The sequence below is a fragment of the Mustela erminea genome, chromosome 18 (genome assembly GCF_009829155.1).
Source record: "Mustela erminea isolate mMusErm1 chromosome 18, mMusErm1.Pri, whole genome shotgun sequence".
In the NCBI taxonomy this organism is placed as follows: domain Eukaryota; kingdom Metazoa; phylum Chordata; class Mammalia; order Carnivora; family Mustelidae; genus Mustela; species Mustela erminea.
The window spans coordinates 44265484-44287677 of record NC_045631.1 but is presented as its reverse complement, the minus strand read 5'-3'; the positions used below and the strand labels follow the sequence as shown (position 1 = coordinate 44287677).

The 22194-nt window shown below is 55.2% G+C and overlaps 4 protein-coding genes across 11 annotated transcripts in view; 3 read left to right on the top strand and 1 right to left on the bottom strand.

Annotated features, from left to right (window-relative positions):
• The window catches only part of MAP3K14 (mitogen-activated protein kinase kinase kinase 14), a 43365-nt gene extending 38271 nt beyond the window's left edge, over positions 1–5094 (top strand). Inside the window, exons 12-16 of one of the 2 annotated variants that reach the window (XM_032320834.1) lie at positions 952–1335; positions 1503–1609; positions 2025–2169; positions 3014–3114; positions 3431–5094. In XM_032320834.1, coding sequence (XP_032176725.1) covers positions 952–1335; positions 1503–1609; positions 2025–2169; positions 3014–3114; positions 3431–3595 — 902 coding nt within the window. In that variant the 3' untranslated portion in view covers positions 3596–5094. Of the gene's footprint in view, positions 1–951; positions 1336–1502; positions 1610–2024; positions 2882–3013; positions 3115–3430 lie in introns of those variants that run through there. The other variant, XR_004280527.1, reaches the window with a different exon arrangement.
• Positions 5095–5181: 87 nt separating this feature from the next.
• On the top strand, positions 5182–15723 carry SPATA32 (spermatogenesis associated 32). Its single transcript, XM_032320840.1, has 5 exons — positions 5182–6129; positions 12762–12816; positions 13628–13673; positions 13964–14988; positions 15605–15723. The coding sequence occupies exons 1-5, from the start codon at positions 6117–6119 to the stop codon at positions 15687–15689; spliced, it is 1224 nt and encodes a 407-aa protein (XP_032176731.1). The 5' UTR covers positions 5182–6116; the 3' UTR covers positions 15690–15723.
• On the top strand, positions 15037–20995 carry LOC116577520 (spermatogenesis-associated protein 21-like). The gene is given in 12 exon segments (XM_032320841.1): positions 15037–15232; positions 17697–17751; positions 17956–18174; positions 18294–18340; positions 19049–19192; positions 19551–19622; positions 19718–19838; positions 20043–20221; positions 20346–20504; positions 20787–20911; positions 20914–20939; positions 20941–20995. Coding segments are annotated over 12 exon segments (1209 nt in total). The 5' UTR covers positions 15037–15225.
• Positions 20973–22194, bottom strand: part of FMNL1 (formin like 1) — a 24598-nt gene continuing 23376 nt past the window's right edge. For 4 of the 7 annotated variants that reach the window (XM_032320821.1, XM_032320824.1, XM_032320825.1 and 1 more), the window contains 2 exons: positions 21936–22044; positions 20973–21427 (listed from right to left, as the gene is read on the bottom strand). In XM_032320821.1, coding sequence (XP_032176712.1) covers positions 21324–21427; positions 21936–22044 — 213 coding nt within the window. In that variant the 3' untranslated portion in view covers positions 20973–21323. Of the gene's footprint in view, positions 21428–21684; positions 21784–21935; positions 22045–22194 lie in introns of all 7 variants that reach the window. The other 3 variants (XM_032320822.1, XM_032320827.1, XM_032320828.1) reach the window with 1 other exon arrangement.

Sequence of the window (22194 nt, the reverse complement as noted above, 5' to 3'; positions counted from 1 at the left end):
GGAGGAGCCTGGCGGGATTTTCAAACTGCGGTGCCAGGAAAATGGACAGAACAAGGCCGTTTTTTGTAAACAGAACAATCCCTTTTTTGTAAACTAAATATTGATAAATAAAAACAACATACACTTTGCAGAAACATAATTAGACCCTAAGGGACACATCAAACATAATAGAATGTCACTGGGAGGCGGGCAAGGGAAAGGCAGTGGTTATGGGGATCACGGGAATAAACAAAACAGGAAAGAGACCTCACACGCTCCCCCAAACACAGACGAGCTGCCCCCGCACCCGCACTCTAGAGCGACAGTTCCCCGGGAGAGACTGACTGTCAGGGGTGGGGGGTGAGAGAGACGAGGCGGGCAGGAGGAGGTTGAGGCGGCCAGTTTACATGGGAACTTGAAGTTGCTGTGACCTCAGGGCTGTTTTTTATTTTATTTTTTAAAGCTCTTATTTCTTTATTTCACAGAGAGAGATCACAAGTAGGCAGAGAGGCAGGCAGAGGCCGGGGGGTGGGGGGGACAGGCTCCCCGCTGAGCAGAGAGCCCTATGCGGGGCTCCATCCCAGGACCCTGGGATCATGACCTGAGCCGAAGGCAGAGGCTTTAACCCACTGAGCCATCCAGGTGCCCTAGGGCTGTTTTTTAAATCTTCTCTTTACTAGTGACAGAGTCCTTTCCTGCAGCCATTGCTGTCATTTTTTAAATTTATGATTGTTACCTAGAAGGAAGATGGAATAGATAGAAATATTGTCGTATTCCCATCGTGGAAGGCCATCCTATGGAAGAGGCCTCCTTCAAGACCACACAGCGCCCTCCTAAATTGTGTCCCTTAGTGGGACCAGAGTTCTCCCTCGCTGCTTGCTCCCAGCCCTCTGCTCAGGAAGGGCCACCCGGTCTGGCCCAGAGTCTGGGTTGGCCTGTTTTCCCCCTCACCAAGCGTGCTCTGTTTTGCAGTGGGAGGTCTGAGGAGCCCTTGGAGGGGAGAGTGCAGAGAGCCGAGAGATCCGCCGCCACTCCCAGCCCAGGCACTGCCCAGCCAAGGCCACTCTCCCCGGACCCCAGAGACCCCGCACGCTCAGCCAAGGGAGCTCTCGCCTGGGACTCCGGGGCCCCAGCCAACTGAGGACACGACAGGCGGGGCCCCTCAGCTCCAACCTCCACTGCCCCCAGAGCCCCCAGAGCGGAACAAGTCTCCGAGCCTGAACTGGGGCAAGGAGGAGTCTGGGACCTGGGAGCCATTGCCTCTGTCCTCCCTGGACCCGGCGCCTGTGAAAAACCCCAGCTCAGCGGAGCGGAAGGCAACGCTCCCTGAACAGGAGCTGCAGCAGCTGGAAATGGGTACGGGCAGCCATGGCTGTGGCCCCCGGGTCCCTGGGCACAGGCCCGGACCTCCCCCAGGGCCTGTGCACCTGCCCCCGGAGGTCCACTCCTGCAGTCCAAGCGGCCAGACACCCAGACAGGCCATCTGCTCCCGGTTGACAGCCATCCTCTACGTCTCTCTGCAGAACTATTTCTGAACAGCCTGTCCCAGCCCTTTTCGCTGGAGGAGCAGGAGCAAATTCTCTCGTGCCTCAGCATCGACAGCCTCTCTCTGTCCGACGACAGTGAGAAGGTAAGCTGGCCGCAGACCCTTTGTGTCCCACTGGTGAGTGGGCTGCGTGTGAGCAATGGTAAAGGGAGGCTGAAGGGAATCACCCCTTCCTTTCGGAAGGGCTCCCCACCAGGGCAGGGGTTCATGGTGTCTCAGAAGGAGACAATCCATCTTCAGCACACCTGGGAATTGGGGAATGGTTGGCTAGTAAGGATAGTGGGAAGAAGATTTGGGCTTGGGTTCTTCTAGAAATATTCCTCAGCTCAGCCCCCTGCTTAGCCCCAAAAGTGCCCAGTAGAGCCACACTCCAGCCCAGGACGTGAGCAGTTCCTCACCCCCAGGGGAGGGCCCACAGCCCCTGCGCCCCCAATCCAACCAAAGGCCGGAGACAGCCCCCTGAGCCCAGGGGCCTGAGTCGTACCCACTGTTGTTTCAGAACCCATCAAAGGCCTCCCAGAGCTCGCGGGACACCCTGAGTTCCGGCGTGCACTCGTGGAACAGCCAGGCCGAGGCTCGCAGCTCCAGCTGGAACATGGTGCTGGCCCGGGGGCGGCCCACTGACACGCCGAGCTATTTCAACGGTACAGCCCAGCTCTCGCCTGCTCAGCCGCTCCACGAGACCTGAGCCACCTGGGGCTGGCGAGTCCAAGGGAGTTTAGGTCTCCCTTCCCCTGGCGGGCGAGGGGGGAGGAAGGCTCCTGGTGCCCAGACTGGAGTGGCCATTAGGTCGGTTTAGAGCAAAGGCCCTCTCTGATTGGACAAGAACCTTTCCTGGTCAGGCAGCGAAGGCCCATTGCCTCCACGGGCTGCTGATGGAGTTCCAGAAGGCCCCTCGCTTGGGGCACAAAGCAGTCTCTCCTGGCCTGGAGTCAAGAAATAATGTCTTCGGAAGGGAAACAAGGAACAAGATAAGAATCAGCAGCAAGCAAGTTTGCTGGGATCCTCCTCTGGAATTTCAAGTCCTAAGACGAGATATTTTCCAGCGTGGCTGCATAAGTTGCGCTGTGATTTGGATAAAATGAGGATTTCAGCAGCTCCCCGTTCCCCGGCTCTTCCCAGCACTGGTGTGACATGTAGCTTCAGGCCCCCATGGCCTCCCCGATGGCCTCTCCCACTCAGAGAACGTTACAGCCTGAGTTGACCACAAGCTAATTTAAGAGTCTGCGTTTCCACTTCCGTTCTGCTTTGTGTGCAAGTTGGAATACTAGTTCCCCAAAAGAGCCAACCTTAGCTCTTTGTGTTGTGCAAGCCTAGTTCTAGAGTTGACAGAAAATTACCAGGAGGAGCCAGCAGGTGTGTGACATTAGGGCCACTCCAGCCTAAATGTTATGTCAGCTTCCTCAAGGCTGGCCTGTGTCCCTCTGCCTGGGGCTTCATAGGGAGCCACCGGCCACTCCGCTGACTGTCACCTTCCCTGCCTTCTAGGTGTGAAAATCCAGATACAGTCTCTCAATGGCGAACACCTGCACATCCGGGAGTTTCACCGGGTCAAGGTGGGGGACATCGCAACTGGCATCAGCAGCCAGGTAAGGGGGCAGGTACACGCTGACTTCGAGCCCGTGTACCTGGCCGAGCCCCCTGGGAGGAAGGCTTTTGAATAAGGAGAACTGGCATGTAGGGAGTGGCTGGCTTCAGATCTCCCCCGAGGTGCCAGGGCAGGCCGGGCAGTGGCAATGGAGGTCCTCAGGACCTACACTTGGGCCGGATGAAGATGAACGTCTCGGAGTCCTCTAGGCCTTCAGGACTGCCTGCTTAACTGGCGGGAGACCTCAGCAGGCACCTCTAGGCAGCCTCTGAGCCCAGTGCCACGGTCTCAGACTCACTGGTCTGCTCTGCCCCCAGATCCCGGCCGCAGCCTTCAGCTTGGTGACCAAGGACGGGCAGCCCGTGCGCTATGACATGGAGGTGCCGGATTCGGGCATTGACCTACACTGCACCCTGGCCCCTGACGGCAGCTTTGCCTGGAGCTGGAGGGTCAAGCACGGCCAGCTGGAGAACAGGCCCTGAGCTAGCCTCCCACCGCTGACACCACTCCGAGGGAGGCAGCCGCCTCATCGGTGCTCGGCTCTGCCCGTGGCACCCGGGCTCAGCCTGCTCCCAGGGACCTGCCACCCCCTGGCTCAGTAGGGGGACAAGGTTGTCCCGTGCCCTGCCTGACCCCGCCAGGAGAGCACCCTGTGCCCACATGGGGAGGAGGAGGGCAGCAGGAGACCACTTGTAAGTGGGGAATGAAAAGGGTCTGCTCTGCCCTGGTCCCGTGAGCTGGCCTGACCTATTTGGATTAGTGGCCCCTTGCTGGCTGTCAGGGGAGCGTAGCTTCCGGCCTGGGTCGGGAAGGAGTGGGCAAGTCCCTCAGCCTCCGAGCAGATGGGAGGCTGTCGAGTGTCTGAGGACCCACACCCAGGTCTGGTACAGGAGCGGACCAGCATCTGTACCTACCGTGGGGTGAACGGGGAGCCCTCTGACCCCCTTGTGTGGCCATCGAAGCCCCTTTTTGATCTAGTTTCCCGACAGAGTCAGGAACTCCTGACGCTGGGAAGTCTTCCTAGGAGACCACGGCACAGCATCAGGGCATAGCAGCACAGGTGCGAAGCCGGACTCCGCTTCTGCCAGGACCACAGGTGTCTAAGTGAAATGGTTCTCAGTCCCCAAGCACGTGTCCCGTCGCTGCTAGCCACCAGTCTCTCCCAGAGCAGTAGACCTTGAGCCGTGGCTACAGACCCGGCATGGCCCATGGCTCACTGGCCCTCTGCCCTCTCGGTCTGTCCGAATGAAGGGTGGCAGGAGCCCAGCCCGCTAGGAGCTGGGCCTACAGACGGGCCTACAAGTGGGCTGTGATCCGTGTGCAAGAAAGTGGCAGGCGCCGGCCCTCCTGTCCCCGCCCGGCAGTGGCTTTAGACATCATGCACCCGAGTTTCCTGAGACACAGACCGGGCCTCACACTCACTCTGGCCCTGCCGTGCCCCTCTCTTTGGGGGGCATTGCCTACCGCACTTTGCACTCTGATGACCTCAAAGCACTTTCACGGCTGCCCTCCAGGAGGGCAGGTCGGTGGCTCTGCACGCACATCAGCAGGCTGGGAGATGGGGTGAAGGGATTCGAATCTTGACCTGTCTCCATGCACATGACCCCTCAAACCTCCAGATTTCTTTAAGATGAGCCCCCCCACACCATACCCCATTACCCCAGCCCAGTCTCTTCGTCGATGGCAGGGCTGATCAGGACTCATGTAGCATTAATCAACTGTGAATCCTTGTGTGGGGGCAGCTGGCTAGCCTCTCCTCCTGGAGGTGAGGGGTGTCCCCTGGGAGTTCTCCTCGGGAGAAGCTCATCCCAGTTTCTTGCCAAAGTGGCCTCTGTCCAGCTATCCACATCAAGCCATTTTGCTCCCCAGGGAGAGGACCCCCCCCCCACCAGCCCCCAGCACGTGAAGAGCTGCAGCCTTTCCGTACTGCAGAGTTTGGGTGGTACTCTTTGTAAGCAATAAAGTTTGGGGTGATGACAAATGTGTTAGGCCATGGCTGTTCCCCACTCTCGCCTTCCTGCTTTCAGAACCTCAGATCCTAACAGCTGCCTCCCTTTGCCTTCTGGGTGGCATCTTCTCACTTCTGCCATTTGTTTTGGGCAAGGACTGTTTACAACCCTTGAATGAGGTCACTTTTCCCTCCACCCTTCCCAGTGGGCGCTTCCAATCCCACTTTTGGCCTATCGATTCAGACCAGTTAGGCAAGATATCCCATCCAGTGGCAGCAGGGAAGTCCCAGGCCAAACACTGCCAGGCTGAGGAGGACAGGGCGCCAAGAGCCGGGCAATGGCCGGCCGTGGAGAGGTGGGGGTGTACCAGGAGCCTGGAATGAATACGGCCCCATCCTCTCCTGTCCCTGAGGCCTGGCTTCCAAGGAGCAGAACTGGGAGCCAGCTGAGACTCCCACCCCCAAGCTAGCAGAGATGACTTTCCAGGACAGGCGCCCTTCTGAGGATGGAAGCTACTTGGGGGGGGAGTGGGGAGCGCGTGTCACGTCTGGCTCCACACCCCCTGAAGCCTTGCTCTGGTAGCTGTGTGCACGTGGGCACATGCAGACCTTGGGGTGCAGGCTGCAGGTTCGAGGTTCAGCGGCTTCCTGGAGGGGTCCTGCCCCCCAGGAAGGGGCAGGTGCTAAGGCCATCGAAGCTTACCGGTGGCGGCTCCCGCTCCCTCTGGGCCTGCGGGGCGGAAGAGCAGAGCAGCCCAACGTCTGGAAAGTGCGCTTCCGGTGGCTCAGCCTGCTCAGGACACCCCACAGCGGCTGCCCCGCCCACACGCCCCGAATCCTGAGCGGGTTTGGTTTTTGTTTTTGTTTTTGTTTTTTTTTTACCTCTCCGTCCTTGGGGTAGGGGGCAGGGACGTCACAGAGGCGGCGACATCACAGGCGCAGGCGCCCGCAGCCTCTCCAGCGCCCCCCACAGCCCCCAACCAAAGAGCGCACTGGAGGCGGAGGGGCAGCAGCCACCAGCCCGCTCCCCGCCTCCCGACAGAGCCTCGATCAGCATGGGGGTGACAGGTGGGAGCGGGCTGGCGCGTGCCCCGAGGAGCGGGGGCGGGCGGGGCGGGGATAGTGAAAGTAGGGGGGCGGGGTGGGGAATCTGCCCGGGGCCCCACCCCCCGCTCCCGGGGTGCGGGGAAGGTAGGTCGACCCCAGACGTCCATGGCCTCGTCCCCAGACTTCCGCGGCCAGCCTTGGCCCTGCGCGGTGCACAGGCTTGTGCCCTGCACACGGAGTATGCTTTGGAGTAAAGGCTGCAGATTCAGCCCACTCTTGTAGGGGTTCTCGGCACACGGAAAGAATCATGGCATTATGCCCAGGAAACGACTCACAAATTGTCCCAAACGGCTGATAACCCCAAAATCACGTTCACTTGTTCTTGGTTGATTGGAGCCTTTGCAGAAGGAAGCAGTTGGCTTCCACAAATACTGAGATTCTCCTTCGTCCCTTACAATCTGATCTGTAACATTGAGCAAAGTTGTTTGCCCCTTAGATTTCCACTGAAGTGGGGGTTTTCTTCTCGGGACCTTCTCACCCAGGAGGACATGGGCCAGCATTTAAATTGTGCCAAGAACCAACAACCGGAGAGCCTGGTCATGATCTCAGGGTCCTGGGATCGAGTCCCACATCGGGCTCTCTGCTCAGCAGGGAGCCTGCTTCCTCTTCTCTCTCTGCCTGCCTCTCTGCCTACTTGTGATGTCTCTCTTTCTCTCTCTCTGTCAAATAAATAAATAAAATCTTTTTTAAAAATCTTAAAAAGAATAAGAAATAGAGACTGGAGGATCTTCTATGGTCCCAGCTACAGGCTTGGAAGTCCCAAGAGGGCACAAACTGTGTGTGTGCCCTAGCACAGTGTCTGGCCCTTAGGGGTTCAATATCTAATTTTTTAAAAAGATTTTATTTATTTATTTATTTGACAGAGAGAGATCACAAGTAGGCAGAGAGGCAGGCAGAGAGAGAGAGGAGGAAGCAGGCTCCCTGCCGAGCAGAGAGCCCAATGTGGGACTCGATCCCATGACCCTGAGATCATGACCTGATCGGAAGGCAGAGGCTTAACACACTGAGCCACCCAGGCACCCCAATATTTAATTTTTTTAAGATTTTTATTTATTTATTTTGAGAGAGAGAGAGACAGAGTGAGAGAGAGCATGAGAGGGGAGGTCAGAGGGAGAAGCAGACTCCCCATGGAGCTGGGAGCCCGATGTGGGACTCGATCCCAGGACTCTGGGACCATGACCTGAGCCGAAGGCAGTTGCTCAACCAACTGAGCCACTCAGGCGCCCTCAATATTTAATTTTATCAAAGAAATAGATGCATATGATTAAAGAGCCTGAAAAGCTTGATATTCAGTGATGAAAAGCAAGTATCCCCTATAACACACTCCCAATCTCACTCCTCAGAGCAGTCACAATTGTTTCATTAGAACCATTTTCTGCCTAATTACCTTCTTATCTTTCTGCAAGCTCATGGACTCTTTCTTGGTTTATCAGTTTTAGACATTATCACCTTCCTGCTCTAATGGAGCCATCCTCCTCCATTCTCCCAACATCATTTTTAGATCTGCTGGTGCCTTTGTAAGTTTAATATACTCACGTCTTTATTTTTCATCACTTTAGATAATATCTTTTCATACCACACATAGTAAGATAAAGTTTTTAGTGCCCTTGACACTTCCCTTCAGCTCTACTCCCTCCCGCCTCCCAAGGATGCTAACCTGTATTTTTTTTTTGTATTTTTATTTTTTTAAATTTCAAGGTTGGTAACATTTACATTGTCCTAAAGCCACAAATATATCTTCCAATTGATATTTATCTGTTGATTCTGAAAGTTGAAAACTGGACTTAACATTATTGTGACTCCTAACTACTGTTCACAGAAGAACCGGGAAAGGTACCACAGTTACCTTCTCTTTCTCATACAGCTTTTTGTTTTTCCTGGAGTTTCTCATTGCCTTTTCCTTATGTTCTTTGGTTTTATCATAGTCTTAGTTTTCTCCACCCTCTCCATCTAATCAATTGTTCTGTCAGGTTTTGATTCAGAAATCTACTGTCCAGAACCCTTCGTTATCTTGCCTCTATACAGTTAAAATCCCAGAACTTAGTTGATTTCCTGGGGTGGACCCCTATTTCCTTCCTGGCTCTCTTGTTTTATACCTTTATTTTGTTTTAGCACATCCTCAAATAACTTCCTTTAAAAAAGAGGAAGTAAATTTCCTGAGTCCCTCCATGTCTGAAATGTTAGTTTGGCTGGATATAAACCTATAGGTTAAAAAATTTTTCCTCAGAATTTTAAAGATAGCCATTGTTGCTAACATTGCTGCCAGTGTAATTGACCCCCCTCTCCTCGTAGGTGACTGGTTTTTCCACTTTAGAAACATTTAAGAATTCTTTGTTCCTGGGGCAATGAACTTTGACAGAAGGATCTTTTGACATCTATCGTGCAGTGCTTTCGGTGAACCCTCTTAAGCCAATGACATATCATTCAGCTCATGAAAATTTTTCTTTCCTTTTCCATGTTCTCTATTCTTTCTAGATCCCCTTTCTATAACTCAGAACTGACTGCCTCTTGATCATTTTCTCTCACATTGTCTTGATATTTTGGTTCTACTTCCTGAGAAAATTTTCTGCTATATTTTCCAAGTCTTTTTGCCAAAAGTTCTTTCTTTTCTTAATTTTTTTAAGAGCATCCTACTCTTGCTTTTTGGATGTAATACCTATTGCTGAATATCTACATCTCAGAATCTCAAGATTTTAGAGTATATTTAAAGCTCCTTTCTGTTTCCTAAATAACCTCTGGTGTTATAGTTATCTTTTCTCTTGGTCTGTCAATTGCATGTGCGCAGTTTCCTCAAATGTGTGGTCATGCTTAGCTGTTCATATTTAAGAGTGAAATCATAAAAAGCTGATTTGGGGGTCGCCAAGGTGGCTCAGTGGGTTCGGCCTTTGCCTTCGGCTCAGGTCATGATCTCAGGGTCCTGGGATTGAACCCCGCATCGGGCTCTCTGCTCAGCAGGGAGCCTGCTTCCCCCTCCCCACTTCTGCCTACTTATCTGCCTACTGTCAAATAAATAAAATCTTTAAAAAAAAAAAACTGATTTGGAACCTGTAACTGCAGGACTTATTCCCTGGCAGATGTCACTTTATGATGATCAGGCAAGAAACAGACATATCTCTGTCTGGTTCAAGAAGATCAACAAAATTGACAAATCTCTAGCCAAACTGAACAGGACAAAAAGAAAGAAGACAGGAATTACCAATATGAGAAATGAAAAAGGAGGCATCATTACAGAATCTACAGATATGAAAAGGATAACAAAGAATACTATAAACACCTTATGCCAATAAATTCGCCAACTTAGATGACATGGATAAGGAAACTCCAGGCCCAGGTTCACAAGCTTCACCTGTGAATTCTGCCAAACATAAGGAAGAAATTATATCAATTTTATGCAAACTCTTTCAGAAAACTGAAGAGAGAATACTTCCCAACTCATTCTATGAAACCAACATTATTCTGGTATCAAAACCTGATGAAGACAATGTAAGAAGAATATGCACCAATATACTTCATGAACCTCATGTGAGATTTCTTTCAAAAAAAGTTAACAAATCAGGGGCACCCAGGTGGCTCAGTTGTTAAGCGTCTGCCTTAAGCCCAGGTCATGATCCCAGGTTCCTGGGATCGAACCCCACATCAGGCTTCCTGCTCTGTGGGAAGCCTGCTTCTCCCTCTCCCATTCCCTCTGCTTGTGTTCCAGCTCTTGTTATCTCTCCCTCTGTCAAATAAATAAAATCTTTTTAAAGATTTTATTTATTTGAGAGAGAGAGAGCATGAGAGGAGAAAGGTCAGAGGGAGAAGCAGGCTCCCCACTGAGCAGGGACCCCCGATACGGGACTCCATCCTGGGACTCCAGGATCATGGCCTGAGCCGAGGGCAGTCATTTAACCAACTGAGTCACCCAGACACCCCAAATAAATAAAGTCTTTAAAAAAAATAGTTAGCAAATCAAATTCAATAATGTATAAAATGATAATACATTATGACCAGATGAAATTTATCTCAGGGATGTAAGATTGATTTTAACATTCAAAAATTAATCTATTTCACCATAAACAGAATATAAGAGAATTGTTAACAGAATAATATATAACATTGTTTGTGTTATAGCATATTATATATATCATATAAAAGACATAAAAGACATAAAAGAAAAACAAGAGCACCTGCCTGGCTCAGTTGGGAGAGCATACGACCCTTCCTCTGAAGGTCATGAGCTCGAGCCCCACAATGGGTGAAGAGATACTAAAAAACAAAAGAAAAATAAAAGAATATAAAAGAAAAAATGTATAGTCATCTCAATAAATGCAGAAAAAGCATCAGACAAAACCTAACATCTCTTCCTAACTAAAAACTAAGTGAACTAAAGGGCCCCAGGGTAGCTCAGTTGATTAAGTGTCCAACTCAATTTCAGGTCAGGTCTTGATCTCAGGGTCTTGGGATCGAGCGCCATGTTGGGTTCCGCACTGAACATGGAGTCTTCTTAGGATTCTCTCCTTCCTCTAGCTCTCCCCTGCCTTGTTGGCATACATGCGCTCTCTCTTTCTCTCCAAAAAAGAAATCTGTAAAAACTAAGTGAACTAGGAATAGAAGAGAACTACCCTCAACGTAATAAAGGGCATCTTTGAGGGAAAACTACAGCTAACATCATATTTAGTGGTGAAATACTGAATGCTTCTTCCCTAATATTAGGAACAAAGCAACACATCCACTCTCAATTCAGTTCAACATTGTACTGAACACTGTTCTCAGTACACTAAAGCAGAATAAGGAAATAAGAGACATCCAATTTGGAAAGGAAGAAGTAAAACTGTCTCTTGAGTCACACACATACTTTATTTTTAAGTAATCTCTACACCCAACACGGGGCTTGGACCCACAACCCTGAGATCAACAGTCACGTGCTCTAGCAACTGATTGAGCCAGGCGCCTGAGTCACACACATTATTGTTTTTGTAGAGAACCTTATGGGATCTACAACACTAAACCAAAACAAAAAACTAGCACCGATAGGATTTTAGGATGGTTACAGGATATACATTTCTATACACTAGCATCCAGCGGTTGGAAACAAATCGTTTCACATGCTATAGACTGTCACCTGAGTCCCTGACAGAACATTCCCAAGTTGGGCACAGAGGTCCCAAGCTGAGTCAACCTCAGACTTTTGCTTCCACCCCTCCAGTGCCACGATGAGGCTCACATCTAATATTTTCTCTTCCTATCCACACCCCGTTCTGTTCATGGAAGGGTTTAGGCAACGGGTGTCGATTCGATTGTCGAGGGAACATTTGCAAACGAGCAAAGGAAGGCACTGAGGCGAGAGGCCTGGAGAAAAGCAGCCCTGGGGGCAGATGGAGCTAGAAATGAAGAGAGACATGAAGGAAGCCAATGGAACATGGCAGTCAAGTTGGTGGAAGGGTCCAGAGACCACTGAGCTAGCTCTTAGGAGCCTGACCGTGGTAGTACGCTCCTAGCCCGGCCATGTGGCTGATCCAAGAGGCCCAGGCCCAGGAGGAACATGGATGTCGTAAATCCCGGACACAAACAGCCTCTACATCTCTAGGAGGAGGCCAGGGCACACTGATCCTCTGGATATAATCCTGGGAGCGATTCTTCTCAGCCAGAGCCAAGGCCATCATTTCCTGCCACACTCCAGGTCGGGAGGATCCGGCTTTCCCACTGCCATGACCAATCCACCATCGACTCCCATCTACCACCCTGGGGAGCATGGGAGCATGGGACAGCCCGGTGCCCCACCCCCCGGCCCCAGATGATGAAAAAGAAGCATCTTCAGTAAAAGATACAAGCTCCAGGGAGGCGACTGGGGTGCAGAAACCTTCCCCAAGGCTATGCTCAACCTCTTCTTCAGAGAGTGATAGGAACACTGCAGTCAGCATCCCCACAGATCAAATGCTTGGGGCGAAAATTCCCCGGGTGGGTGACCACAGGATGAGAAGCCTGGAGGAGAGGAAGGACTTCAGGGCAGGAGGGGCCAGGATTAGGGGGAGTGTCAGATCTGAAGCCTGGCCAGAGAAGAGAGAGGAGAGGGGACCAAGGACCAGGTTCTTAGGGGTCCCCACCCAGTTACAGACGCCTCATAAGGTAGCACGTGGGGCAGGGGAGTGAAGAGTTTTTCTTCGGGTCAAATCTGCATCGAGCTCCTGGTGTTGGCAACCCTCGGTTGAGGGACCTTGGGTAAATGAACTTCTTGTCATTTTTTGTGTTGAATCGATGAGATAAAGCACAGAATGTGCCCAACCCGTTGCCTGGGCTAGCAGCCCTCAAGAAACAGCAGTGAAACCTGTTAGCATCCGTCCTCGGGGAGAAGGGTGATGGATTGGGGAGAGGGAAAGGAAAGGCCAATTCTAGCGCCTGCGGAGGGGAGCAGATGTGGAGGGCGGGGCTGGTGATGCTGGAGAGAGGAGGGAGCAAGGGGCAGGATGGGAGAGGCGGTGGTGAATGGGCTGAGATGCAGGACCGGGAGGGAGGGAGTGGGTAACTGGAGCAGTACCAGCTGCCCAGGGTTCCAGAATGCCCTAGGAACGTCTCCCCCTGCAGTTCCCCGGCCCTCACCTCCTTCTCCCTGCCAGGTGCCAGTGGATTCCCCTGCTGTGGCAAGGAGTCAGTGGACATTGTGGAGACGCAGTGAGAGCCAGTCCCCCACCCTCCAGAACCACCAACCCTTACCCCCTGCCACCACTGCCTAGTTTCATATACCACCACCCCCAATCCAAGATCTCCCTCCATCTTGCTTCCTTCCAATATCTCTTCAAGGGCAGTGTTGGGGGGAGGGGAGTCCTACCACCCCCCCTTCTGCTTCTGTGTCCAGCCTCTGACGTTAATAGGACTGAGGGGTGGTGGGGTACACTCGGGGACATGGATGGGAACTGATCCCTTCTGGTTGCCTTGCTCTGAGTAGAGTGGCCGGAGGTGAGGGGGGACCCGAAGCCTGAGGAAGGAGAGGGTTAGCACTGAGGGGAAGGGCTGCGCTAGCAGCACATGGCCAGCAAGAGCTGAGGGGAGCCTCCACACACACCCCTGCCTTTGAGATTTGCCAGGCTGGGGTTGGGCAGCTCAGGAGGAGGGCGTCGCCCTGGGCTTCTCCCTCTGTTGGGAGCCGCCTTCTGGGCACCAGTCCTCCCAGGAACTCACTGGCTCATGGGAATACTTGATCAGAAGGAAGAATCCTGGGCCTCACCTCCTGCTGACTGGATCCCTCTTTGGGGTAGGGGCTCTCCAGGCACCTCCCAAACTCACTAAAGATAGAGAGTGTTGCTCCAGAATTCTTGGTAGATGTAGGGACCATGAAGGGAGTGCATGCGCTGCGGGGGCTCTTGCCAGCCTCTGCACAGGGGAGGGAATCTTGAGGGCCCCAGAGACCTCCATTCCCCCCTAAAATAACCCCACCCACCCTCCAGAAGCCTGTCATTCATTCTGCCCCCTTCTGTCATAACAGTGACCTAAACCAACAGCAGCCATTCGAAGAGAAAGAGGAGATGGAGGTAACCGTGGGCAGGAGTGCCTCTTCGGGGGGAGGTGGTAGGTAAGGGGCTGGACTCCTTAAGGCCCGTCTTCTCGAAACCCTTGCCAATCCCGGGAGCCTGCACCAGGCCATGCTGGCGCCCTTGTTCCCACCTACCCTCGCCAGTGCCCCACACTGTCTCCCTGCCCCAGGTGAGTCTCTGCAAGAGGGACCAGGAGGGGAGGAAGGCTCAGGAGAGGGGTACAGAGACTTTGTTCCAGAAGGACCTCAGGGCCAGGGCCCTCTTCAGCTTCACTTGAAACTTTTCAGCTGGAGAAAGAATTGCTGGAACTGGAGCGCACTCACAAAGTGGACCTGGACATAGAGCACGAACTAGAGCAGGAACTAGAGCGGGAACTAGAGCTGGAGACTGGGCTCGAGCCGGAGCCGGAGCCGGAGTCGGAGTCAGAGCCGGAACTGGAACTGGAGCCGGAGCCGGAGCCGGAACCGGAGCCAGAGCCGGAGCCGGAACTGGAACCGGAGCCAGATCCGGAGCTGGAACTGGAGCCAGAGCCGGAGCCAGAGCCTGAGCCCAGGGACCCTGAGCAGCCGGAGTCTAGGACAGAGTCCCTCCAGCCCCACACGCCGCGGTACACCAGCCTCTGGAGTGTGAGGTCTCGTTCTAGCTACCTGAGTTTGCCAGAGGAGGACCAGGTGTCCACCAACCATCGCTCTATCCGCGTGCAGACCTCTAACCATCTCTTCTGGGCAGACAAACACATCCAGGCCTCAGAACGCAGCCTGCGACGGGCGATCAGCAATAACATAGGTAAGACCACTAGCTGCCAGGACCAGGAGTCTGACCTCGAGGATGCCTGTGTGTGCCGCATAAAGCAAATCGAAAATCCCAGTGCCCAGCCAGCGCCGCCCACCGCTGACTCCCAGCAGCTATCAAACCCCCCACCGCCCTCCTCCAGTCCCTCACCAGGCATCGACCTGGCCGATCTGGTCAACTTTGCCTCTTCCTTGGCCGTGGCCTCCTCCAGCAAAATGGACTTGCCCAACTTGGAGCACATGATCAAAGCTCTGCCTCAGAAGGCCGAGGCACCTTCTACAGATCCCACCCCCCAGCTGGTGATGGACCAGCCAGAGAAGGAAAATCTCACTAAGGACTTGATGGAGAAATCTCTGGAAACTGAGGAGTCACAGAAAGCTTGGAAACAGGAAGACAAGAACATCTTCCGCCCTTACCTGGATTTCAGCAAGCCGGGGATCAAGAGGGCCACCATAAAAGGAGAAGTGCAGCTTCTCCAGCAGCCGGCCAGGTCCCCTCCTCCTAAAGGAGCCGTGAAGGGGTAAGTGAGTCTGGCCCCCAGCTTCCCGCAAAGGGGGCATGCTGGGATGTGTGGGTGGGCCCACTCCTCACGCAGCTGGGTAGGGGTGGGGAAATGGAACGAGGGGCTGGGGACGGGACGGGGACGGGGTGGGCTGTGATGTCTCAAACTGAGTGACCTCATAAAGGCCGCTGGAAACAAGGTTCCGGTGGATTGAGGGGCAGAGCCAAGGCCAGGGCTGGAGGACGCCCGGGGACCATGGAGGGTGAGCACTTCTGGGCCCAGGCAAGGACCTGGGTTCGGCCCTGGGAAGGGCCATTTTAGCATTAGGAAGCTCGGTCCCCCAGAAGGCAGGTGGCCTCACCTTCATGTGCCATGCTCAGGCTAGCATCTGCCCCGCTGAGGACTCAATGGCCCAGGGCCCAGGATGCCTCCTTGGAGCAGAATATGAGGGGAACAGTGCTCTCCAGCACCCCTGGCTTCCTGGTGATGAATGGACACAACAGAGGGCCAGCTGCCCAACCGTGTGCCGCAGGAAGCGGCTCTCTTACCCCCCCACCCTCGAGGCGTCTGGGTTCAGCCCCCTCCCCGCCCCTGCCACTGGGGCCCAAGTGACACTCTCTCTTTTGCGTTGCAGCTCGGTGCCGGGAACCAGGAAAGGGAGTCCATTATTGCTGAAAATCCATTTTAAGGTGTCGTCCCCCACTTCCCCAGTGAAATGACTAGACAAAACCAGTAAAAGCCTCCAGTGCTGGCCCTCGGCTCAGACTTTTTGTGCAAATGCTCCCGGACTAGTGAGCTCACGTGGCTGCGGCGTCCTGATCTTGATTTCTTAGGGATGCCGCCCTCCATGGGTTTTTTTTCTTTCAAGACTTTATTTAAATTCTAGTTGTATTAGTTTCCTGTAGTATTTGTTTCAACCCACCCCTATTTTTTAGCTGCCCCAGCCCACCTGCCCACCCTGTCCCTGAGGGCTCTGCCAGTCCTATTTGGCCCCTCCTCACTCCTTTCCAGAACTCTCAGCCAGTGACAGAGACTCATGACCCTGTCTGAGGCTTCAGGTGTCTTTTCTTTTCTTTTCTTTTCTTTTAAGATTTTATTTATTTATTTGACAGACAGAAATCACAAGTAGGCAGAGAAGCAGGCAGAGAGAAAGGGGGACACAGGCTCCCTGCTGAGCAGAGAGCCCGATGCGGGGCTCGATCCCAGGACCCTGGGATAATGACCTGAGCCAAAAGCAGAGGCTTTAAGCCACTGAGCCACCCAGGTGCTCATCTTTTCTTTTTTAAAAAAAAAAAAGGTTTTCTTTATTTATTTGACAGACAGAGATCACAAGTAGGCAGAGAGGCAGGCAGAGAGAGAGAGAGAGGAAGCAGGTTCCCTGCTGAGCAGAGAGCCCAATGCTGGGCTCAATCCCAGAGCCCTGAGACCATGAGCCGAAGACAGAGGCTTAACCCACTGAGGCCCCGAGGCTCCCCAAGTCTTCCGGTATGTTAGGTCGTGAAGTGGGTCTTCCTCTTGGCCTGAAGCCAGGGACATGTTGAGATCATCTTTGGAGAGGGCCTCTGGGGGCTGGGCTGGCCAGGTGAGGAGGCAAGTCTGAAAGGAATTCTTCCCACTTCTGTCCACAGCAAGGGCCTGGTATGGGGAATGGACAGTGCCCAGGGCCTCAAAGGAGGGCAAGAGAGAAGCCAAAGGACGGCCCCTCCAGGGGCCACACAGCCTTGAGCTACAAGTATCTCAAAATGTAGGGGCGAGCCTGAATGTAATGGTGTACTTCCCGGTGCAACCCAGACACACTTACACACGTACACACCTACCCTCCGCTGACTCGCGCACCACACCACGAGGGCACGCACAGACACACATTCACTCACAAGACAGTTCCACACCGGCCGTGTGCACAAGCACACCTCAACACACTCGCCTGTGCGCCAGACACGTGTCCTAAACATGCACACGCATGCACAAGCCTTCCCACGCTGAGGGAGGACAGGCCATGCGGGAGAGAGCTGGCAGCAAAGGGGGGGAAGGGAATTCAGAATGGGGGGAGGGACGCGGGTGTGAAAAGGGAAGAAGGGGAAGGGAGAGCCTCCCTTGGGCCCTGTCAGCCTCCGACCCACCAGCACTAAGGCTCCAGCTGAAAACCCAGCCTTGCTGATCCTTAGAAGCCCGCCCGCCCAGGCCCTAGGAGGGTGGGATTAGGAAGGGATGAACAGCTGGGAATGGGCCAGGGCCAATGGGGTGGGGGGGCGCGTGGGGGGGGCGGAGACTGGAAAGAGGAAGGAGGAGGAGCTACGGAGGTGAGTATCTGGGGAGCGGCTGGGCTGTTGGAAGCATCATCTTGGAGTATTTTGTGAACTGTGGTTTGTAAATGTGCATGGTTTGGAAGAGGAGACCCTTCCCCGCCAGGAGACCTGGGGTAAGGTGGGAGCGGGCCACAGCCGGCTGTACCGCTCCTTCCCATGCCCTCACTTCCAGACTCTAAGGCCTGCTTCTCCCTGGGCCTCTGCCAGCCTGTGTTAGCACCTGGAGTGCAGTCGCCAATTCAGATGCCTTAAGGGAAGCAGAAACTCAAGTGTAAGGCAGCAGGTCCCCACCCCCTGCCAGAAGAATCGGGCCTGTGGCGAGGGACAGAGTGTCCCGCTGCCAACAACTGCTAAAACAAACCTAGGGGCTGCGGGCCCGGGGCACTGGACCAGCCTCGAGTCTGCGACTCTGCCTTTCAGGCAGCCGAAGGCAGAAGACCAAGAGATCCCCTACACTGGCACAGGGAACGTACAGGTAACCGGGCTGGCAAAGGGTCTGCTGGGACAAGCTACTGTCCGCAGAATCCCCCTGTGGGTACAGGCTGGTGTGGGGATCCTGGGAGAAGGTCGAGCTGAGCCTGAGCCGCCACACGCCTGGTCCCAGGGCCCTCCTCTTCCCCTCCTAGTCTGAGCACTCAGGCAGGCCAGCCCCTTACCCCTGTCTTCTTCTGCCTCCAAGGTCCCCACAGCAGCCTCGAAGACTGCCCACACAGGACCCAGGAGGGGAGCAGGGCTGCAGGACACAGAAGGGGAGGCCTCAGCAGCCCGCTCCCCCGCTGAGCCCAAGGGAGCCAGTATCCATCAAAGGCGTAGGGGCCGGGCAGTCCTCCCAAAGGCCCAGGCAGTTCAAGCGCCTTGCAGCTGCCAGCTTGGTGCGGTCAGGCTCTGGGTCTCAGCGGTAAGGGCAGGGACCAGAGACCAGGTCCAAGGTGTGGGGTTTGGGGTAAGGCCTGCCAGGCCCCGGCATCTTTCTGCAGCAGGTGCAAAGCCCTCTCCACCCTCTTCCTCCTGAATCAGCTCTGCAGAGGAGAGCCTGCTGCCCCTGACAGCCCGGCTGCTGGCAGGTGAGGCCCCAGGGGCTGGGAGCGGAGGAGAAGAGGGGGGTGCTCCCCAGAGACCGGGGTGGTTGTGAGAAGTTGGTGATCACGTAACTGTCCCTCAATGCCAGTCTAACTGGCTAATCTTTACAATTCCAGGGCTCACTGATGTGTGTGTGTGTGTGTGTGTGTGTGTGTGTGTGTGTGTGATGGGTGGATGGACTGCACAAAGGGAAGATGAAAGAGGGCGGAAGGAAATTGGGAGAGAGTGTGGGGAAAAATAATCTGAGTTCCCTGCTCCCCCCCAGAGTCTGGAGCTGTGGGGTCTACTTTGGGGGCCCCAAAGCCACCGTACCGCTGGTGGGGGCACCTTGAAGCAGTCATTTCACCCACCACCAGTGATCTTCAGCTCCTGCTCCCTGCCAGGTGCCGGCCGGGCTCCGTGAGCCTCGGAGCACTGAGCCCCAGAGCCGGAGTCCGAAGCCCAGCACTGCCCAGTCTACTGGTGGTGTGACCTTGACCTAAATGTTCAATGTCCAGACATGAGTCTTGGACCTGAGACTTTAATGGGGACTTGACAAGGGCCAACACAGCAGCCACTGCTGTTTTTAGATGTTCTCATGCCCCCGCGGTGGGAATGACCCAAGTCGTTAGTCCCGTTGTGAGCTGGAGTGGGCGGACGTCCCGGCCCCTGCGTGCTGACCCCTTGCTGCCTGCCTCCCTCCTCGCCCGCAGCGTTCCAGGAGATCTTCAAACTGTTCAGCTCCGGCCCGACAGGCTCTGTGGACATGCGCAGCATGAAAGCCACCCTGCGCAATGTGGGCATCCAGCTGAGCCCACAGGAGATGTGCAAGGCCCTGCAGCAGGCAGACTTGGATGGTGGGCGCTCCCCGTCCCTGGCCTTTGGTCCTCCCTCCCTTCTAGCCCTGGACAAGGTCTCCTTTGCCATAGAATCCCCAGCCCCGTCCTGTTTTAGAGTTCCCTCTTCCAAGATGAACACACCTATCCCATAGCCCTAAACCTTTCTGCTGTGTTAATCCTCGTGACTGGGGGATCCTCCAGGGCCAGGGCTATTTCTCCCCCATTCCACCTGGGTTGACATTTGCCTGGAGGTGGGACTGGATTCTCTAGTGTCTGGAAGGAGCTGCAGACATACCCCTAAAGCACATGCAGAGTGAGTCTTCTGCGGCAGTGGGGAAGGCACCACCAGCGCCCCTTCCTCTCTCTCTCTTCCCAGGTGATGGAACCGTAAGCTTCAAAGACTTCCTGGGTGTCCTCACTGACAGCTACCGCCTGGCTCAGTGCTTGGGTGAGGGGCTAGGCTGGTTGGGGTGGGAAGGGTCTGGACCGGGGGGAAGCTCCTCCTCACATGCTCCCCCCCCCAACCCCGATCTCTGCCCCCAGGCCAGGTGAGGAACAGCCAGTTCTGGGACCCCCAGGGCCTGCAAACCCTGTTCTTAGAGATGCTGTTCAAGCTGATGAACCAGGGCTTCCTGCCTCACAGGGTGGTGCAGGAAGTGATGAGGTAGGCCCATGTCCCCAGCTTCAGGACCCAGGATGGGGGAGCACTTGCTGCCCCCTGCAGGGGTCCCCTGAGGGAGACGGGAGCCCTGAATGCCGGGTCAGTTTCCTGTGGCCTCCTGTCCTGAGGTGGTTTCTCCACCTGTGAGATGGAGAAGACTGAGGGAGGCGGAATTTAATGAGGCTGCCCCCCACTTGTCCCCTCAAGCTACTACACCAAGAAGCAGCGGGCTCTGCAGCTGAACCCCGGCTGGAAGGGCTGGTCCCGAGGGCGCAGCAGCGCTGGGCGCCCTCACATGGGCCTCACCTTCTTCTGCCAGGCCGCGCGTCTCAGTGGCCTCTCCAGCACAGAGCTGGAGCGCTCCCTGCACAGACTGCACAAAGCGGGTGCGCCCTGGGCCGGGCGGGGACCCGCCGGGGTGGGGGAGGGTCTACTCTCCCTCGGGGACCTGCTGTCAGGAATAAGCCTCTCCTTTTCCTCCCACCGGCTTCCTCGGCTTCCTCGGGCCAGGTGTGCACAGCCCCTACTCTCAGATACCTAACTTGGCCATGTGGACACCCCCGGAAGACGGGATGTGGCACCGAGCCCCACGCCCCAAAGTCCGACTTCCCAAGTCCTGCCACTCCAGCCGCCACAAGCTCGTGCCCACCCAGAGGTCGCTCAGCCCAGGTGAGAGCAGGGGTGGGGGGGACAGGGCAGACAGGGGAGGGGCAGGTACCGCGTGCGAGCCAACTCCGGGAAACCGGGAAGAGGCCAGGGAAGTGACCTGGGATCATGCAGGGGCTTGACCAAGGCTGGGACCAAGTCTCAGAAAAAGGGGCAGGGTACCCAGATAGGAGGCGGAGACAGGGCACAGGGCGTAGACAGGAGGACTGAGGTGGGGCTAATCTGGAGTCTCAGAAGGGGAGCAGCTGGCTTGATCCTCCCCACAACCCCTCTGCCCTCCCACAGAGTTCATGGGCCAGCCACTAGACTATCTGCGACCCTCGAAGATGACTCCCTCCCCCCCAACTCTAGTGCAGAAGCAGCCCTATTCCCCTTCGCCAGCCTGTTTGCAGAAACCTGCTATGAAAAAGTAAAGCATTTGCGGAGCAGAACAGCCTGCGTGTGGTGGGGCGGGCACAGAGCGGACGCAGATCTTTTGCAAACATCTTTATTAATCTTGTATAAAAATAAGGTCCATGGAGAGTTTCCGGAGCTGGGGATAGAGCGCGAGGTTGCACTTTATAAGTTACAGGCCAGGCTCCGGCTGAGGCTAAGTATGGCTATTAGGGAGAGAGGGGTGCTGCAAGCAGCATTTGGGGGAGGGGCTGGCGATGCTGTCCCCCCCATGCCCCTGCACCCGACCACTTGAGGTGGGACCATCGCGGAGAATGGCAGCAGCGGCAGAGGGGGCTGCCCGGCCCAGCCGAGCTGAGGACCACCTTCCTTGGGCCCCCCTGCTTGCCATCCCCCATTCCCCACTGAGTCCTTGTGCAGAAACAGCAGTTACAGCGAGAGATCCGAGGTGACCTGCAGGGGGGGTCCTGGGGGGCGCCGGCGAGCGCTTCTGCGGCCTGTGTCTGAGCGGATGTAGGGCTGGTTCCGCAGATCTGGCAGGCAAGAAGAGAGACACTCACCCTTCCAAAGTCTGCCCCGGGGTCAGGACCCTAACTCCAGGCCACAGGCCTCACCCTTGTAGGGACCCCGGCTGTGTGCACGTGGGAAGGGACCTGTTCATGTTTACCAAACCCCGCTCAAACACACCCCAGCCACGTGTGGCCCCAGGGAGGGCAGCATGACCCAGTCCCCCGAGGGCCCCCAGGGTTGTGGGCAGCTTCTGGGCTCAGAGGCCAGGCTACCCAGGTACCTGGGGGCTAGAGAGGGATCTCTTCTCCCAGGCTGGCCTCACAGAGGAGCCTGGACGTCCGCTTGCCGGTGCGGGCCGTGAAGGGCACCGTCTTGAGCACTGAGGGTTGGGAGGGAGGAGGGAGGAGAGAAAGGAACAAAGATAGGAAAAGTAGCAAGAACAGTGAGGCAGCCAGACCCCTAGGGTAGGGTTGGGGGGAGAACAGCATTAGAAGGACAGACAGGATAGAACAGGCCCAGCCAAAGCCTCACCTGTGATGATGTCTTCAATGGCCCCATCGCGGTCACTCTCGTAGATGAGTGGCTCCTTCTGCTGCTTCCGCTTCAGCTCAGAGATGAGGTCCATCTGCTGCCGCCGGGCCTTGGGTGGTGATGAGGGAGTGGGGGTGGTCATGCAAGGTGTATAGCTGCAGCTCCAGAATCCCCTCTCCCCAGGCCACCAAACCCTAGACTATCTGCTGGCCTGGTCCCCCACAGCAGGCTGGAGCAGAAGGAAGCCATTCCTGTCTCA

Bases quoted from the DNA above. Each gene is read 5' to 3' on its own strand.
- SPATA32 (XM_032320840.1), top strand. The intron at 12,817-13,627 runs GTGAGAGCCAGT...CTGTCATAACAG, and splicing joins GTGGACATTGTGGAGACGCA to TGACCTAAACCAACAGCAGC. The intron at 13,674-13,963 runs GTAACCGTGGGC...GAAACTTTTCAG, and splicing joins AAGAGAAAGAGGAGATGGAG to CTGGAGAAAGAATTGCTGGA.